The sequence below is a fragment of the Chamaea fasciata genome, unplaced genomic scaffold (genome assembly GCF_029207755.1).
Source record: "Chamaea fasciata isolate MVZ Bird 193981 ecotype frontalis unplaced genomic scaffold, bChaFas1.0.hap1 SCAF_13, whole genome shotgun sequence".
Lineage (NCBI taxonomy): Eukaryota > Metazoa > Chordata > Aves > Passeriformes > Sylviidae > Chamaea > Chamaea fasciata.
Window position 1 is genome coordinate 8,824,088 of NW_027094098.1, and position 19,427 is coordinate 8,843,514.

Here is a 19,427-nt window from a genome sequence, read left to right on the forward strand (position 1 = left end):
GTAAGTGTTCTACTTAATTAATTACTGTCAAGGCACAATTCCTTTGCTAGTCCAGGACTCTGATAGGGTTTTCCTTTTCAACTTAATATTGTATTGTATTGTTGTATTGTATTGTCAGTATTGTTCAACTAGTGGTTTGAAGCATGCGACCCTGCCCTCTACAAGACAGTCCAAGGAAAAAAGACAAACGATGACAAGATGATGCTTTGAAGTTAATCCTCCATAAAGATATTGCAGCCACCAAATAAGGTTTTGTGCCAATAAGTACACCATATTGTTAGCAGTTAAAGATGTTATTAAAATGCACATAATACATGCATTAACTTTGACTGGACTTAATGAAGTACTATTAAAAGCTGTTATTAGGCAAGTAGGTCTTGCTTTATAATGTTTTAAAAGGCAGGAGCATTGTTCCTGTGTTTGTCCCAGGTTGTGCAACGAAGCCCCTGAAGAGTGTCAGGGTGGCTGCTCAAGGTGGTGCCCAGAAGGGTTATTTACCCCTGTGCTCACCCAGAGCTTCTGTTTGCAAACCGAGGTGAGCCAGGACCTTACCCCTGTCCTGGGGGGTGAATTTTGGTAGCCCTGTGTTATTAAAGTGGCAGTGCTCAGGGCATGGCAAAGCCTTCCTCAACAGCAGCACCCATGGTGGGCTCTGGGGCACCTGCCTTGCCCAGCACCCTCCCATGCCCACAGTGCCCTGAGCATTGCTCGTGGATTGTGCCACAGGACCACCACTGTGCCAGTGGAAATAGATGGGGACAAGTCACCCTGGAAAGATGATTTGCCCCACCAAGGCAGTGTGCTGACACTTGTTATGATTGCAAACAGCCTCACCACATGCCCTGGGGATCCATCACCCAGGAGTGAAAAATAGCATGGAAACCTTTCACCTAGTGGAGCAGTGCTGCCTCTCAGCTCGGTGAGGCAGAAGCCAGAGTTCTCCACAGCCATCCTGGGCTGAATCCAGCCAGAGCTTCACCTTCCTATGGAAAACAAGACTGTTTACATAAAAGTCTCATGTCCTGGTTTCTGCAGCCACGTGACAGCTAATTCCGATTATTTTTAATGGTTTTTTTATCATGTGGTTGCTCTGATTTAGGGACACAATTTGTTTCTCACTGGATCATAAGTCATTGTTGTGGTCACTGTCTGTCCTGCTCACAGGATCAAAGCTGTGCTCCTGTGCTGGTGGGAAGCCCAGCTCCTGACACTGGCATTAGCAATGAGTAATTTTTGGCTGAGGGCCGGTGTAGCTGGTGCTGGGCTCCAAAATGTCAGCAGCCTCAGAGGGTGACACAGGGGTGACTCAGTCCTCGCCAGCTGCCACAGCTTTGTGATGAGTTGTCTGTGGGCTGAGAAAAGAAACAAAATTCATGGTGCAGGTCAGTGCAGGCACTGGCTTTTAATTTGGGCTTGTCACATTGCAACCACCCCAAACATGGCCTTGCAGGGTCCTAAGGAGGTGCCCATGGAGCTGCTGGGCTTTCCTTTAAAGTCTGAGGCTCATCTGCTCTCTGTGCACAGGGAGCCCAGCTGTGCCCTGCACTCTCCCCACTATTCCCCCTGTGCCATCTCGAGTGCCCAAGATCTCCACTGCAAAGGAGCAACCTCAGCCCCTGCCTGGCAAAGTGATCGCAGCACTGCAAACTGCCTCCCTCAGCAGGGCTGTGACCTGTTGAAGCTGTGGTCTTGTCCTGGCAGTGGCTGGATCAGAGGAGCCCGTCACCACCAAAGGAGACTCTCAGTGACTCTTCCCTGTGGCTGCACACTGCGCTTGCAGGAGGGTTCCCTGCTTAGCTCATGCCATGTTTCAACACAAAACCACCGCAGGTCTCTACTTCAGCTTCCCTATTTTAAGCGCCATCATTTGCTATGACTGTATCCAGGGGCACTCCCACCAGGTGGCCTGGAATAACCATCAGGTGGATAATCCATCCCTTCGTGGGTCAGCACTGCCCTGCAGGTGTCCCACGGGAGCCTGGGGCCCTGCATGAGAAAGCTGAACAAACAACTCTGACTAAAAACGATGTTTGAATGCTTGTGAAATACCTCCCATGTCCACTTAGGTCACCTTAGTGGAAGCTCAGCTTTTTTAGCCTAGCTTGATTGAGAAAGAAAACCCAAAAGAGGCTGAGGCTCAACTTTACCAGGCCACCTAACCCCTTTGATTTTTGGTTATATATCTCTTTCTGACAGTTCATGTTATCAAAAGGTTATGGTTATTGTAGTAAACTTTGACCTGGAAAGCCCTTTACATTATCTCACATTCCCCAGCCTGCCAGACCAAAAGGACATCCTTTATCAGAGCACAGATGGGGTGAGCATTTGACCCAGTTTGCATTTACTCAGGAGCTGATCTCATTTCCAATTTAGTTAAGTTTTCTCGTAAATTTTGGCATATTTTAAAGGTACACATCAGCCTGAAATGTGACCCATGAGGGGGAATTAGAGTAAATTTGCTTATAGCAAAAGGATTCAGTTGGCAATTCTAAGAAAAATCAGAGCAGATTTTGAAATGTTGAAGTTGAAATGCAGCTCCTGAGAGCAGAGTCCTCTGTTGGGAAGGTGAAAGATTTGTAACCTAAGTGACAGACTTACTTTTACACCTGAAATAGGATTTTTATAAGTGGGATGCTCGGATTTCAACCTTTGTGTCCTTTCCTGGGAACATCCCTGATCACAGCCCTGCCCCAGACCTAGGAACAGCTGTCCCCCATGCCAAGCTTGCTCCCAGGCCTCCTGCAAGCAGGCTGTGGGGTTTCTCTGTGGGGTGTGGCACTGCACTCTCCTTTGTAGGTCTGTGGCAATAGTATCGCATCCCCTTAACATCCCCGTTGTAACCCCTGTTGTATCCACCCTTGTGTCTCCTTGCTGCAACCCTGTTGCTGCCCTATCACATTCCCTTTTTTATCCCTGTTGCATCCTCATGGCAACCTCACTGTAAGAATTCTGTGGCCTCATTGCATCCTTCTTGGCTCCCTGCTGTGTGTTCCTTGCAATACCCCCTTTTACATCTCACGTGGTGAGGCTGTTTGCAATCGTAACAAGTGATTGCACGTTGCCTCGGCGGGGTGAATCATCTTCCCAGGGTTAGGGTAAACCTAACCCGAACCCTGGCCTAACTGCCCACACCCTGCAGCTCGCTTGCACCCCTCCCTTACACCCCCACTAAAGTCACATCACATCCCTCTGTTGCCACTCTGTGTCCCTTCTTGTACCCCCACATTGTCCCCCTAGCATCCGTGTTATACCTTGTATACCGCCTGCACTTCCACTGCAGCGCAGCTGCATCCCCTGCTTTGACCCCACTGAATTCCCATCACAACTACACTGAATCCCCCCCATTGCATCCCCCTTTCCACCTCTGTTGCAATCCCCATGGAAGTCCCATTACCTCTCCACTGCATTCCTTTTGCAGCTTCATTGCAACCCCCCTTGCGTTTCCACTGACCTCCCTCTACATCCCCGCATTGTGGCCATCTTGCCGTCCTAGTCTCCCCCGTCGCAGCGGCAAAGCAGCGCTATCACATCTCCCCTCGCACCCCGTTGTAAGCCCCGCTTTCGGCCCTCTCAGCCCGGCTGTGTCCCGCCTATACCCCTCGGCATCCCGCCCCGCGGAGCCGCATCCCCGCCTCTCCCTGCGCCCCGCGGAGCCGCACCGGCGCGGGGGAGGGCGCAGCGGAGCCGCCGCGTTCCGCCGCCCGGCGCTGCCATTACGGCCCGGCACGGCTCGGATCGGCACGGTGAGAGGCGGGGGGGCGGGATGCGGGGCTGACGGTGGCAATGACAGGACCGGGGGGAAGTGAGAGGAGCGGGGGCCGTTCCGCCGTCCGCGTCTCCCCCGCCCCAACTGTGGGATCGCTGGGGGTGGGCAGAAGATCGCGAGCAAAGGCGAAACCCAAGAAAAGCATTAAACTATATATTCAAAGATTTAATTAATTTGCCTTTAATCCCCCCCCCCCCCCAACAATTAATCATTTGGTGGAGAGGGCGTTGGAACAAGATGATCTTTAAGGTCCCTTCCAAAGCAAACCGTTTTATGACTCTAAAGGATTCTGTGGACTCGGCTGCTGCTGTTCGGAGGATGCTGTCATTTTGCCGGAGGAGGATGCTCTGGAGGGGGGAGCGGAGGGGACTGTGCGCTGAGAGAAAGGGCCAGGATTTGGCCACCGGATACCTCTGCCTCATCCTTGCCCACTCTTTCCTACCCCCTCCCGAGGAGACGGCTGAGTCCGAGCGCACTCGTGACATCAGATGCGCCGTGCATGCTCTGCTGCGTGCATGTGCGGCAGGATGAGGATGGCGACAGGCTCCGGAAGGAGGATGGGCACGTTATGAATTTCTAAACCAGCAGCTGACTGGCAGCACAGCCTGCTTGGGTCATACTTTTCATCCACACTGTCCCCAGGCTGGCTGGCAGTGATGCCGATAGCTTGTCCCTGCATATTCCCAGCCTGGGGTACAGCAGCAGGGTCAGGGACCAGCCCAGACTCTCTGGCTCATGTTGGAGCCGTGTTGCACAGACACAGCTGGCTCAGAGATGTATGTTTTCTGCTGCTGCAGAAATAATGATTGCATTTCTGCCATCTATAAATAAATGAAGGTGAAAGGGCACATTTCCTACTTTTGGCTCACCAGAGGCCAGATTAAGATTGAGAGCTGGCTGTCTGACAGACAGAGATCTTTCAAATCTTAATAGATATTAAATTAGACCTTAACTGTGATTAACACCTAAAGGATCCCATAGCAAACTACAGCACTGGGGAATCATAACAGTTGTTATGTCATAGTTTATAGTCAATACTATTTTTCTGGCTGCAGATGATGCAAGGGTGAAGGAGTTTCCAAGGGAAAGGGTTGACTTGCATGTTTTGGGTTTTTCTTTTTACATGGTTAGTAGTGTGAGTCGGGGCTTCTGAGGGGCACACCTCAGTCACCAAGGTTCCTCAAAGCCCTCTATTTCTGCAGTGGAATCTTAAAATTGGTTGATGCTTTTTCCTTTTGAGATCCTAAAAAAAAAAAAAATTACCATATGCCTAAATGTGCTGCTTAGCTTTCAGCTATTTAGTGATCAGTGAGACATAGACTGTGCTGGGAGCAGGTGGGCTGAGCAAAAGCCCTGGGTGCAACAGCAGTTGTGCAGCCCAGTCCCGATGAGCACAGCCCAAGACAGCCTTTGTGCCTGAATGTTGGTAGTGATGGCATACACGTGATTCCTGTTTTGTGAAATCCCTGCCTGGCCTTTCTTAGGACTGCCCAGTGCATCAGCTGCCAGTTTCCCCTTCCAACTCAAAGCCCTTCTGCCTTGGGGTGGGTTTTGTGCTTCTGCTGCTTCTCTTGTGGGGCTTGGAAAAAAATTAAAGATACACCTGAGCTGCATTCTTTGGTCTTCCCAAGCCTCCCTGGAGTGACACACTGAGCTTGAAAGGGGAAAAATACTTATGTCCCATAAGTATTGGTTGTATCCCCAGCATACCGTCCTCTGTAGTGACCACACAGACCCCTTCCACCTGTTGGCCCCTTTCTTTGCAGGTGTTGGGACCCTTACTTGAATCTGACACAGGGGAGGAAGTGGCAAACAAATAGAGATGTGGAGGCTCCTCCCAATATCTGTCCTGGGACAATCTCATTACCTGGGGAGCCTTGTTTTAGGGATCCTCATGGGAGGGATGCAGGATGTGGTGGTTAGTGCTTGTTGCCAGTATGGGAACCAGTGCTCCTGATTTGGCATCCCATGTCCTGCCACGTGTGCAGCGTGCTCAGCATTATCACTGCCATGATCACACATCATTTATCAAAGTTGCCTAATTGTTGTTTGCAAGTTAATTTATGAAGTGTGTGGAGATGATTCTGAGAAGCAGTAGCAACATTTGGGGCCACTTGCTGTGACTCTTGGTCACAGGGCACCTCAGAATGATGGATGAGCTGCGGTATGAAGATTTACAGCCGTTACCAGAGGGCTTGTTTTGTTTTGTTTTGTTTTGTTTTAACCACAGCAGCTTAACAAGTTTCTCTCTTAGTGGTAGCAAAGGACTGTGCCGGGACCTGGGGTGATGGTGCCTGGTCTCAGTGCAGCAGGGAGGGTTATCATTCCCCGATGGGCAAAGCAGCATCCCAGGGCATTGCCACTGTGGGTGCTCCCCCAAGGCCTTGGAGAGCTGGTGTCCCTGCAGCCCTGATGGGTGCAGGGGTGGCTTTATTGGGCGGGGGGTGCTGGGGACTTTGGTGACGGTGGCTGTCCCTGACCGCGTCACTGAGCCTGCTGACATTGTCCTCCATCGGAGTTAGCCATGGAAATCAGTGACGAGGCTCTGTCCACGCAGAAGGAGGTTCCGAAGCGCCATGGGGCTCCCCGGGCATCCTGCCCCCGCCCAGGCGCCCGCGGCCAGCGGGGCGCCGAGCGAGGCTGGCCGGGTGTGCGCCGGGCGCCGAGGCTCACCTGTGAGTGGTGGCTGCCGTGGCCCTGCCGAGATGCTTCGGCCTGATGGGGACAGCCGCCCCCGGCTGCCCCTGGTCCTGCGGCCGTGGCGAGGGGAGCTCTCAGGGATTTTTCTGGCTTGAAGCAGCCCCCAGAACTCATGCCGCGCGGCTCCGGTGCACATACTGGTCGTTCCCCGTGAATTTCACACCCAAAATCTGCCGGCGAGTTCAGGCCAGCATTTTGCTGCGTGCCCAGTGGTTCCCTGCGGCTGCGCTTCGCTTCAGCCTGTCGCACAGAGGGAAGGCTGGCGGGGGGGGCGCACGGAGAGGGCTTGGAAAAGTACCTTTAAGACAAAGAGGAAGGAGATGAGAAGCAGCTTAGCTGGCTTTGTTCTAATAGCAGTAATCACCTGAAGGGCGAGCATGAGCCCGCGGCGCTGGGTCCGCGCAGCCCTGCCCGGGGCTGCTGGGCTCGGCTCTCCCCGCCGCGGCTCTCGCTCCCTCCCCGATGGCAGCTTGCACTTTGCTCCTGCTTGGAACAAGTGCACTCAGCGGGCTTTATTGTACAAAAGACCGTATTTACATAAACAGGGGAGAGGTCAGTCAGAAGGTGAATATAAGACGTCTTGAAGGGAAGCTGGTGCCTTAAATACCCCAAGCTCACCGGGCCGCCGAGCCTGAAGGGAGGCGTTAAAGCAGGACTGCGATTTTGACCTTGTTTTTTTTCCTCTTGTGACAGTGTTTTCAGACACTGCCGCTGCCAGCAGCGAGCAGGAGTTGTGCCGAGAGGAGGTGGGGAACTGTGCAAGGTAAGCCGGGCTTTTTAAAGCCTTTCTCCTCGTTTAGCTTTCTAAAAGCGGTGTGGAAGCGGAGGCAGAGGCGGTGACCCCGTGCCAGGGACGGAGGAGATTCCACCATCCCGCTCTTTTTGCTTCCTGCAGCCTTCTCTCGTTACGGGTCGCCGATGGGAACAATGGCGATTTTCCGTGCTTAATTTCTGCCCTGTTTTAGTGACGTAGCAAAAGGCAGCGAGTGCTCCGGGGTGGGCTCCCTCGCAGCCCTGCTCACATGGAGAGGGTTTATCGGTTGCATAAAGTGGGGTTTTTTTAATGAACAAGACATGCTGAGATCAACTACAAAATGTTAATTAGATGAATAACGATGTGTTGTTGAGGCTTGAAGACGGAAATGAGGTTTAGCTTTGTTAAGGAGGTGCCTGGTGGAAATATTTACAGTATTCCTCAAATTTCAGTTATTCCTATTTTCCCTGGGGGAAGAGGGCAAGTCTGGCTGAAGCCGTTTCCCTGGGTTGTGTGTAATGTGGGGGTCCATTGTGATCCACTGTGACAGTGTCTGGGGGCGGGAGGCTGTGACTGTGGTGATTTGTGTTCCTGTTTCGTGGTATCACATACCGCACACACACCACTGGGAGTCTTGCAGGAAGCTGGAAAAAATCTGACTGTCCTGACACGGAGAAATGTGGAGGTGGTGATGGGGGGTGAGTTGCTGGTGGGAGAGCAGGCATTGAGGATGTTTCGTTTTACAAATGTGGGACAAAAGTGCTAGTGCCGAGGAAAGGAGGAGCCATGAGTTGGTTTGCAGGGGGAATTAGAGGAGATATGTGTGTGGCAGTGTTTAATCTCTTAATGAGAAAAATATATCCCAGCTGCCTGTGGTGGGGAGAGTTCAGGGACAAACATGACATTGTGCAAGAGCTTGCCCTTGCACCCAGTGTCCTCCACCTGCTGTTCCTGAGACTTGTCTGAAGGATGCTGGGGAGCAGGGATGGGGAGCTCTTATCCACAGCAAGTGCAAAATGTGGGGCAGAAGTGAGGATGTGGGAGTGGGGATAAATTTGTTTCTGATAAGGGCTGGACACCAAAGAGTGCCCTGCCAAGTTGTTCCCTTCTGTTCCCAAGTCCATTAATAGGCTCTGCTTCCTTGATTAGTTGGTGCCTGTGCAAAGCGATAATGAGGGCTGGGCTCAACCCATCAGTTCTAGGTCAGTGGTTGTGTGCTGGGGATTTGGGATCAGGCAGGGGGAGAGAAGGGAGACAAGAGCTGGATGCCTGCCTCCAGAAAGAAGAGCGGAGCCTGCCTGAAACAGGCCCTGCCTGCACCCATAGAGGGAAAGGCTGCCTGCACCCATGGTGAGGGGAAAGGCTGCCTGGATCTCTCAGGGAGCTGTGCTTCCTGTGTCTGCAAAGTGTCCCAAGGGCCATATTGTGCTCTGTCACCCCGGACATGTTCCATGCCTGTTAGGAGGCTCATTGCCCGTTTGAGATGTGCTCTCCTGAGAGGATAACTTGGCAGTAATTAGATCCATTAAGGACCCAGAAGAAATAGGTGGGTTCTAAAACTGAAGGAGACTTTTCTGTGCTCCTGACTGATACCTGCCTCTTGCAGAGCTGCTTTCCTCCCCATCTGGCAGCAGAGTTCTCATTTAGCAGTTACTTGTCATAATTTCTGGTGGTTAACCTCAGAACTTTCCCTAAATGCAGGCAGGTGGGGCTGAGTAGTGAAGAGCAACATGGACCTGGATATGCTGAACATGTTTGTCATCGCCAGTGGCACCCTGGCCATCCCCATCCTGGCCTTCGTGGCCTCATTCCTCCTCTGGCCCTCGGCGCTTATCCGCATCTACTACTGGTGAGTGCATGAGCCCTTCTCTCAGTGTGGTGTGGGGCTGGAAACTGCACCCAGCAGGGCCCCACACACACAGACATCACAGTGGTGTGAACAGAGCTGGCTGTTCCTGCCCCTGATGGCAATAAAAGCAGGTGACCTGAGGTCCTCCAGGGCCGTGCCAGCTGTGTGCAGCTTTAAATGTGTGGGAGAAGAAAATGGCATTTTCCTATTGCATTTCTGCTGCTGAGCCCTATGTCTGTGAGGCCTCTTGCTGTCCCAGGGGTTTGGCTGTGCCAAGAGGCAGTTGGCCAGGCTGCTACTGCAGTGCCAGCTTGCTGGATCTCTCCAAACCTCTCTGGGCTGCTTTCCCCAAGGACAGGACTGAGACTGGGAAAAGCACTGCCATTGCAGCCTGTCCACCAGCCTGGCAGCTGTGGAAGTCTGGTGATCTCCCACCTCATCAATATGGCTGTGGTGTAGGTGTCCCTGGGCTCACATGTTCCATTGCAGCTGACAGGCTGCTCAGCAGGCAGGGACTTTTCCCTCATTAGTAGTTATGGATGAGGCTTTTCTCATCCTCTCTTTTTCTTCAGGAATGGAGCATCAGAGAAGATGGAGGGATGCTTTTCCTTATCCCCTTGAATCTTGTTCTTTCTGATACCAGGAGGCAAGCACTACATCCTTCAGTTCTCCTTTGTCCCTGGAAATCAGTGATAAACACACTGGCAGCTTTTCTTTCTGGGTGTGTTGCAAGGAAAAGCTGGAATAACTCCCTTCAGAAGTCAGGAGAGAGTCTCATCCCCCAGTGGGGGCAGAGCAGACAGTGTGTCAGGCTGCCCTCATGGGCTGCTGGTAGATGGTGGCTCCTACAGTTCAGCTCAGGAGTGTTTCCAAATCCAAGTAACCTCCTCTGAGAGGAAGCTGTTTGTCCACCACAGCACTCAGGTGCAGCAATGGGATGAAGCCTGTTTCTAAAGGCACTTTAATTAGCAGCCTTTTATTCACAGCATCTGAGAGAGGACGGAGTATGGCCCAGTGATGGGATCATCACTTTGCAAAGGAGAGCAGGCAATGTCACAGCCTTCTCCTGCCCCATGGATGTCTGGGTGGTACTGGATTTGGCAGTCAAAGTGGTTTGTTTCTTTGGATATATGAGTGGCTGGAGGACCCTGATGGACTGAGGTTCAGACGAGGATCCCTGGAAGGCACTGCTGAGTGAGTGTGGTCAGGGTGAAGCCTTGAGCAGCCACAGGCAGGGGTGGCAGGACAGGCCAAAGGAGGTGCAGAGTCTGATGCTGGGAGCTTGGAGGAGCCAGGGTGAGTGGAAGGTAGAGAATGCCCTGCTGCCTTTGTTCTTTGGGGGCTGCAGGTAAGGAGCTGAGTGAAAATGCACTGTGGGCATGTGTTTGGGTGAGGGAGTATGTGAATCAGTATGTGAGCAGGGCTCAGAAGACTGACTTCTTTTGAAGGGTGTGGTCCCCCATTTCTCTCTCTTCCAGCATTTCTGGCAGTATGGGCTTCTTGCAGGAGTAATTGCAATGCACTCTATGTCATGGGCACCTCTTTTGTTAGGGACAGTGGATGAGAAGTATGGGTTTGCCCTTACTCTTCCTTTTCTATTGCCTTCTTTCCAAGTTGGATTTTTTGAGGGGTGAAATTGTTGTGTTTCTTCGTCAGCAGAGGCAGGAAAGGTGCAGGCAGCATGCCATGCTGCTCTTCTTTTTCAGCCCCATGCAGCTCCAGCTTTGCGGCACTGTTCCTGGGAGGTCCTGGGAGAAGCTTCTCCCCTCTTCCATAACTCCCTGCCCCTTCCTTCTCCTCACTGCCAGTCTGTGTCCTCAGCTGGAGCCATCAAGGGTCATGCTGGCCCCCCCTCACCCCCGACCTCACTGCTTTCCCTGCCACTAATGCGCCTTCCTGCCTGGCAGGATATCCAAGGCTGCCCCGCTGACCCCAGCCCTGGAACCACTCTGCCTGTGCTTTGACAGGGGTTAATCAGTTTAGCTGCTGCCACTAAGTGAGTTAACACCTTGTGAGGGATCAGTTCAGCTTTGCACAGATTATTTTGCCTTCTGCTGAATTGATCCATTAGGATCAGTTGCTAAAAATGTTATCATCTTGCCCATTGGTAGTTCACACCAGTGCCTTTGAGGCAAGGACTCTTAAGACACTTATTAGGGAGAAATTCACCTCTCCTTGTAGGACCAGCACAGAGCTGAGATGCTGCTTAAGTCCCACTAACTCCCTCGAAAAAGGGATTATGCTAAAAGAGGATTTCATTCTGCATAAGCTTTGAGTGGGCAGAGAGGTAGGACAGTCCAGAAGTGTTGGTGACCTTGCTCTTGTGTCTCAAATAAATTCTGATACGGCATATAAAAGTACTTGCCAATGTCTTGGCCACCAGGAATAGCCCACTGGTTGTCCTGACAAGGGTTATGTCTGAGCACAGGGGAAACACAGATAAAGCGACCCCGTTCTCCGCCTTGGGCTGCACGTACACATCATGTGTCCGAAGTGTCACCGATAATCTCTGTCCAGGTCCTTCTGGCCGGCAATTTCGCTGCGTCCTCTGAGCAGACTGCAGGCATGTGCTGGCAGGAGCTGTCTGCCTCTGCTTTTAGAGGAACAGCCTTGCAGTTAACCTGCTGTCTTCTGGGGTGCTAAACCCAGTGTAAGGATGGTCCACTCCAGTCCTTTGTTTGTGTATAAATACATTTTCAAAGACTGTCTCCTTGGTCCATGGGAATTAGGTTGCTGTGGTGCTCCGGGGTGACATGATTATTTTGGCTGGGAACTGATGTGCTTGTCTGTGGGGTGATGTACTCCCATTGATGCAGGACTGTGTCCCAGTAACTCTGTTACAGATCCACCTTATCCACCTGGGAGAACTGTCTCCCTTGGCCTGCCCATCTTGTACGCTGCCTTGCCCTGTGTGCTGCCCCTCTCTCCTGAGTCTCTGTCCTTATACCAGCCTTTGGGCATTTTCTCTTTTACCATTGTTATTTTGGCCCATTTCCATTGCTAAATGAGTTATTTAGGGTAATTTTTTTAAAGTTTTTAACAAACAGATTGTCTCCACAAAGCATCTGCAGTGCAGCCAGCCACCAGTACTACACCTGTCCAGGGCCCAGATGCACAGGGATAATCCCAGTAGTGCCATTATGGCACCAGTAAGACCCCAAACTAACTGACCTTAGAAAGCCAACAAATCAGTGGCTGCCTTCAGACTTGTCACCTGGGTTATATCATGGTTGGGCCCTGGTCTTGTCTTTCTCATTGGTGTTTTCTCCTTGCTTGCAGGTACTGGCGCCGAGCCTTGGGCATGCAGATTAGATACGCAAAGTACGATGACTATCAGTTTTGTTATTCCTATAGAGGAAGACCTGGATACCGACCGTCCATCTTGATGTTACATGGGTTCTCAGCTCACAAAGACATGTGGCTGTCCATAGTCAAGGTGGGATTCCATTCCTATCATGTTGCTCCTTACTGAGAATTGATGGTCCTGGGCTTGGGGGCAGTGTGGGGGGCCCAATGGTTGCATGCACGGGATGGGATGACTGCTGTAACATGCTAGGAACATGCTGCTTAGCTCCGTGCCCATTGCTTGTTGCATCCCTTCACCCCTGTAACATGCAGAGCTGCAGGGGAAAAGCAGTACACACCTGCTGCCTCCATGGGAAGCAAGTCTTGGCCATGCTCTATCATGTCATCCTTGGTACATGAGCTGACTTATTCTGGTGCACGAGCAGCCAGAGCTGCCATGAGGAGAGTGAACCCTCCCTCCCCGCTCCCACCCGAGCTCCCCACTTGCCATCCCTGCACTTTGCAGCAGTTTCCCTGCACTGTAACCACCCTTGGTTTGTTTCTTCAGTTCCTGCCAAAGAACCTGCACTTGGTATGTGTGGACATGCCTGGGCATGAAGGCACAACCCGCTCGGACTTGGATGATTACTCCATTAGTGGGCAAGCTAAGAGAATACACCAGGTAAAGCTCCAGCATCACATCACCTCTGCAGAGGGATGTGGGGACGTGAGGGATGTGGGGACATGAAGGATGCTAAGCCCTGTTAGTCTGCCTTGTGTAGCCTCACCCCCTCCCTTCACAGGCAGCCAGAGTCACCAGCCTCAAGCTTTTGAGTTGAATTTCTCTAATGACCTGACCCCATGGTGTTGTTTCCTCTCTCCTAACAATGCTCCTTCTGCTCCCTGACAGTTCGTGGAGTGCATCAAGCTGAACAGAAAGCCCTTTCATCTGGTTGGCACTTCCATGGGGGGAAATGTTGCTGGTGTCTATGCTGCTCAGTACCCAGAAGATATTTGCAGCCTGACCCTCATCTGTCCTGCAGGTGGGCAAGGCAGGGGAGGCGAGACAGAGAGAGAGCAAGCAGAAGCCAGTGACAAAGCCCAGGGCAGTGCTGGAGGCAGCATAGATGTGTAGTGTAAAGCATTTAGAAGTAATTTGTACTTACACTCTGGAAATCTCTGGCAAGGCACAAGAGAAAATCACAGCTTTGTGCTGACAACCCTTCTCCAGAGGTTTGGCATTTACCCCACTGCGCTTTGGTTAGAGTCAGGACTAGGGCAACTTCTGCAAGGGAAGAAAATGCCTTTGCCCTTGGGATGGCAGGCATTTTACACAGCATGTCTGCAGCCTCTCAGTTTAAGAGAGGGAATCAAAACTGCAACAGGAATGGCCTTCCCATTCTGGCCTCCTGAAAGCCTTTGTGCGCTGAAGGCCTGGGGCTTTGGAAGCTGGAGAGCTCTGACCTCCCACCTTTGGCTGCCTTGAGTGGGAAGAGCACTTCAGGGCTAGGCACAGGTCAGCAGCATGTCCCCTCTATCCCCTCCATCCCCAGCATCCCCTGGCCAGGGGCCTCAGGGAAGCCTGGGCATGACATGCTGCAGGAGGTGTAGCAGGCAGGGAGCTTCTCTGCCCGGGAGGCTTTGCTGCATCCCAGTTGTCATAGCAGCTCCTTTCCCCTCCCACACAAGGAAAGCAGCTTCCAAATAAGCACTAAGGAATGAAACAAAGCAACTGTTACCTAGCTACCAGGCTCTGGGGGCGTTGGGTTCCTACTCCCCTCTGGGAGAGGTGTTGACTGCCTCTCTGACTGTTTCTGGATGAGAAGCCTCTGTCTGGGGGGGCTGCAGAAAGGTTTATGATTAAATTGCTGGGGAATTTTTCCTCAGTAGTGCATGCAGATGGGGCTGCTGAAATGTTCTGTCTGACCCTGTGCAGTGGCAGCCTGGGCACTAGCGTTTGCACCCAATGATCACATAAAAAAAAGCACTAAAGCTTTAGCTGAAGTAGTCATGCATGTCTACACCTCGTGCCATGCCAGCCTGTAGGGTTGGTGGTGCCAAGCCCTGGAGCAGGAGGGAGGCTGGGTATCTCTGGAGGCATATTGAAGTGGCTCTATGTACAGAGGTTTCCTTCCTCTCCTCTTTTTATAAAATTTTATTAAAGAGTGAGCAGACGGGAAGCCAGAGGCAGGGATGAGGGAGGTCAGTACAAGGATGTTTTTCTGTTGGGGCTGTTTGTGGGGATCTCATCTGGGTTTCAGCTTGTTTCCCCCTTCTCATTTCACCCAGGCCTGCCAACTACCACTGACAGCAAGTTCATTAAGCAGCTCCGGGAGCTGCATGAGTCCAAACGCATTGACAGGATCCCTTTAATCCCCTCAACGCCCGAGGAGATGGCAGACATGCTGAAGCTTTGTTCCTATGTTCGCTTCAAGGTGCCACAGCAGGTGAGAAGCCGATGCTGGTTGTGGCAGCTGGGAAAGGGGGGCTTGGATGTGGTGATCAGGTTTGTTTCTCCCTGAGCCTACATAATGGCAACTGAGGCAATGCTGGGAGTAGAACTAGGGCTGCCAGCCCTGCCGTCACCCAGATGAGACACACCCAGCCCCACTCCCAGCGTTTTTCCAGCACTTTCCCTTCAAACCCTCTTTTCCTAGCTCCCTCTGGCAGTCCCTGCTGGAATTCCTCCTCCCATGAAGTTTTTGGCAGCAGACTGGGATGCAGAAGGTTTTTTTAGTAAATATGGCTGGCAGGAAGCATTAAATAACTAAGGCAGCTGTTGTCTGGTGTGGAGGGGGATTGTTTGCTGCTTTTTAAGTAAAAGTGATGGAAATGTTAATTGCGTCATTGTCAAGTGAGAGAAACTTGTGAGGGGCTGGCTATTAAACTAGTTTTCCTTAGGAAGTCTGGAGTGAGTAGATTGGAGAGTAAGAAAAAAATGTAAGGTAATGCCAAGACATTTTGTGTTTTTGGCAAAAGAATACAAAAAGGACGAAAAATGCAGTCATGGCCAAGGTGGCTGCTGGCCAGGGGCAGAAATTGGGTCTGCATCATAAAAGACAATATTACTTGTTGCTGAAATACATGTTGCCTAATTGTGGTTTCAACAGTTGCACATGCTTAGGAAGAAGCTCATGCTGGGGACCAACTTGCTGGGGAGACAAGGGCTGCTCTTGAGTGCTCTTGGGCACACTCACCCTTGTGCAGGGCATGGGTCCCCTCCAGCAGCTCTCCTCTGCTCTCCCTGCAGATCCTCCAGGGCCTTGTTGATGTTCGCATCCCACACAATGAATTTTACCGCAAACGTAAGTGCATGGTGGCAGCCTCCTGATTAGGCTTTCCAGCAGGATCCCCAGGGCTTGGGGACCAGCTCTTCCCAGCCCACCCGCCCCCAGCATATGGGTGGGCCCCAGCATCCCCATGCTGTCTTGCTGAGGGTGGGAGGGGGCAATGTCATTAAGGGATATGGGGACACACCTTGAACACTGGTAGCAATGCACTGCCATCCCCAGTGCCACCCCCACTGGTGACAGGGTTGCTGCTTCACCCTCGCCCTTCCATCTGGGTTCACAAATACCTATGAGGAAATGGTTTGGCTGAGGGCCCCTCTGCAGCCGGGCTTGGTGGCAGGGCAAGGACAGCCCATCATCTCTGCATGGGTTTCCCAGTGAGGGGATACTGGCAGGACTGGCCCACAGGGCCCCCTTTGAGAAGGGGAGGCAGAACATCTCCCTGTAGGACTGACTCTTCTTTTGCCCCACTAGTGTTTTTAGAAATCGTGGATGAAAAGTCCAGGCACTCTCTCCACGAGAACATGAGCAAGATCAAAGCACCAACACAGGTCATCTGGGGAAAGCAGGACCAGGTAGGCATCCCCCTGCCCATTCCCCACAGACCTGTCTCCATCTCTACCCTTGCCCACCCACAGGGACACGGTGGGGGCTGTGCTGCTGAGCTGTGCACTGCTCTGCGGGGAGCTGGCACATGTGTCTACATCCCCAGAGGATTTAGACACAGGGCCTCAGCAGGGTGGTGGGTAGAAAGCTGACAGCCAGCTTTCTAGAGGGAGGGGAGGGCAGTGCCAGGGCTGGGGAGTGCGAGGGGGCAGGTGGGGGTGTAGGTGCCAGCACCAAAACAGGCAAGGGCTGGGAAGAAGAATAAAGTCAGCAAAGAGAGTTGTCCTGGCAACTGGGAAGAGATGTGCTGATTGTGGGCAGGCTTCTAGGCAAAATCTTAAGATTGGTTTCAGAGGCAGAAGTGGGAGGGAAGGTGTGGGAGGAAGCAAGCTGCAGGCATGCAGAGGGCTCTATCAATGCAAAGATGCAAGTGTTTGATTGCAATGACACCTTTGCATTGAGACAGCAGCCAAAAAGCATACAAGAGAGTTCCCTGCTGCATGCTGAGACTGGCACCATGGAACCTCCCTGCCCTGTCCCCAGGCAGGACGCTGGGATCACAAGGACTGTGTCTGCATCCCTGCTCCACATCTCAGTTGGACCCCAACAGGGTTTCTGCAGTGTCCCGCAAACCCCATCTCTGACTGTGGCAGTGACTGTTTTTTCCCCTGCCATGCAGGTCCTGGATGTTTCTGGTGCCAGTGTTTTAGCAAGCGCTATTCCAGACTGCCATGTGTACATCCTGGAGAACTGTGGGCACTCAGTGGTGGTGGAGCGGCCCCGCAAGACAGCCAACCTCATCCTGGAGTTCCTGGCGCTGCTGCACAGCATAGATAACAATAAGAAGCAGGCATGAGTGTGGCAGGGAGCCAAGTGCCCATGCCAGGTTAAATTGTAAAGTACTGAAGCTTTGATACGTTCTCAGGGATCTTGTATGAATCGGGGTCAACGTGCCAAAGTCCCTGAGGAAGGCAGAATCACTGATACCTAAACCTATACCACCACTGGCACAGCAACCTGGGGTCATTGAGCAACCTCTATAGATGCAGGAACAGAAGCAGAGTATCTCCCTTTTCTACTTAGAGGTAAGGTAGAAATGAGCTGAAATCACCCAGTGCTCATCACACAGCAACCCATCTTACCTGGGTTACCAGCACGTAGTTGTTCATGACATTTCCCTTAACTATATATGAAATGTAGGAAGGAGAAAGCATCCTGGACTGAGACTTACAATATTTTTACTACTTAGAGTCCATCGTGTTGCATGCTGCTGTGCTGTATGAGAACCCCCAAGTGCTCCAGGCATCTGCTTGAGTGCTCTTTGTGTAGCTCCTTATCTCATGATTCAAGCAGAAAACAACAGAAAACTTCATGTGTGGAAGTCCAATGACTGTATGTGCAAAAATGTTTACACTCTGAGTGGGTTTTTCTAAATCTCTGAATAGCTCCTGTGTATTTGTAATGCCTTAATGTTGCCCAGGGTGTGGTGTCTGTGCACAGCCCACCTTGCCCAGGGTTGGTTCTACCTGAGGGTGAACACAGCCAGTGACAACGGGGCGCAGGCAGCAGCTTTGCCACCGCTGTGGAACTGGGGCAGTGGGAACCGCCCAGGGTGATTCGGCCCCTGAGCCCGAGTCAGCAATAAGCCCATGGCCAGGGTGGGATTCAGCCACCTCGGGTGAACTCTTGTCTCAGCTCCTCTATCACATTGTGCTGCTGAACACCTGGATGTAAATAATGATTCTCTTAATGAATTCTGTGAATTCTGCAAAAGCCAATGCCACTGGAACAGGCGTGAGGGGTGGGAGGGGGCTGTGTGTGTGACCAGCACAGGGAGGAATGGTAAGGAGGGGTCAGCTTGTCTGCTGGGTGGTGGTGGGGAAAGGTACAATGTGCTTCTGCATCCTCTCCATGACTGCAACTCCTGAAACTATAGGTAGAAACAGGCAATACGGACAAGCTGCGCTTCAGACTCCTCAAGGTGATGTTCAGGGATGGATCCTGCACCTCTCCAGGTGTGGTCCCTCACTGCCTGTCCCAGGGACAGAGCGCTGGTCCCGGTCTCAGGCAAGACCAGCGGGTGCTGGAGGGCAGGGCGGTGTGTGGTGGCCTCAAAGGCAAAGCAGCAGGTGGCTGTCAGCCCTCAGTCACCCCCAGCCCTCCTCAGGGGGTCACAGTGGGTGCTGTTAGAGTGTCCCCCCCCACAACTGGGAACAGGCTTCTGGTGCTTCTCGAGGTACCCAGATCTGTACATACATCTGAAACTCCCCGTCAGCTTCTTGGCTCTTTTTAAGAGAAGAAACATTGTTCTTTTAGAAAAATAGAAATTTGCTGTTAATTGCTTGGTTATTGTTTCTACTACAGGAGTTTATTTAAAAAAGAAAATTGCTGACAGTTTTACGTGGTAAAAGCCAGAAAAAACTTGTTCGGTATCTATATGGTTTCTCATGCCACAGATTGCTGTATGCAAAGGATTTATATGGCTATTAAAATCTAGTGATTTAAGGAGTCCATGGTGCAATGACTACTTTTTCCTTTGGAGAAGGTGGTGGCTGTGGTGTGGGATGATACAGGGGTCTTGCTCTGCTGCTTCTTTCCTCGTCACATTTCTGGGAGATGCAGGTTTTGCTCAAGGAATATGTTGTAATGGAAAGAGAGTTGTTGAAGACCCAGAAGGTTCAAGTCTCATTTCTTCAATGACAACACACATTTTCCTTTTTTTGGGTTTTTTTTTTTTTTTTTTTTTTTTTTTTTTTTTTTTTTTTTTTTTTTTTTTTTTTTTGTTTTATTAGGAGGAGGTGGCACCAAACACTCAAGAAGGAAAATAAAACCCCAGGGGACAAGGGAATTAGGTTTTAAGCAACAAGATTCCTCCTAAAACTCTTGCAAGCATGTTAAATACTAATTTCATCTATTATTTTAAGTCTTACTGAATGCATTACATCAATTTACAGGCAAAAGTATTTGCATTTCTCCTTTCCCCAAGAGGCTCTTGAGGCTCAGTAGCTGCATTGTTTGCCAGAGGAGCTGCAGGGAGGGCTGAGGAGCACCTTCCTGGCTTCTGATCCACCTGCCCATGCCCTGCCACTGCTCCACTGCTGCAGTGATGCATGCAACAAGGTGACCCTGCATCAAGGTGACCCTATTAATGATCACAGCACAGAGGTGGGAGGGGGC

General features: G+C 51.5%; 1 protein-coding gene across 3 annotated transcripts; it reads left to right on the forward strand.

Annotated features, from left to right (window-relative positions):
* Nucleotides 1-3,686: 3,686 nt before the first annotated feature.
* Nucleotides 3,687-18,758, forward strand: ABHD6 (abhydrolase domain containing 6, acylglycerol lipase). 3 transcript variants are annotated; one of them, XM_066195209.1, is made up of 10 exons: nucleotides 3,687-3,743; nucleotides 7,160-7,229; nucleotides 8,922-9,069; nucleotides 12,349-12,505; nucleotides 12,923-13,036; nucleotides 13,265-13,397; nucleotides 14,644-14,801; nucleotides 15,605-15,659; nucleotides 16,119-16,219; nucleotides 16,930-18,758. In XM_066195209.1, the coding sequence occupies exons 3-10, from the start codon at nucleotides 8,951-8,953 to the stop codon at nucleotides 17,104-17,106; spliced, it is 1,014 nt and encodes a 337-aa protein (XP_066051306.1). In that variant the 5' UTR covers nucleotides 3,687-3,743; nucleotides 7,160-7,229; nucleotides 8,922-8,950; the 3' UTR covers nucleotides 17,107-18,758. The 3 variants fall into 3 exon arrangements, with proteins under 3 accessions (XP_066051306.1, XP_066051307.1, XP_066051305.1); XM_066195210.1 differs by lacking the exon at nucleotides 3,687-3,743 and adding an exon at nucleotides 5,668-5,930; XM_066195208.1 differs by lacking the exon at nucleotides 3,687-3,743 and adding an exon at nucleotides 6,911-7,030.
* Nucleotides 18,759-19,427: the final 669 nt, after the last annotated feature.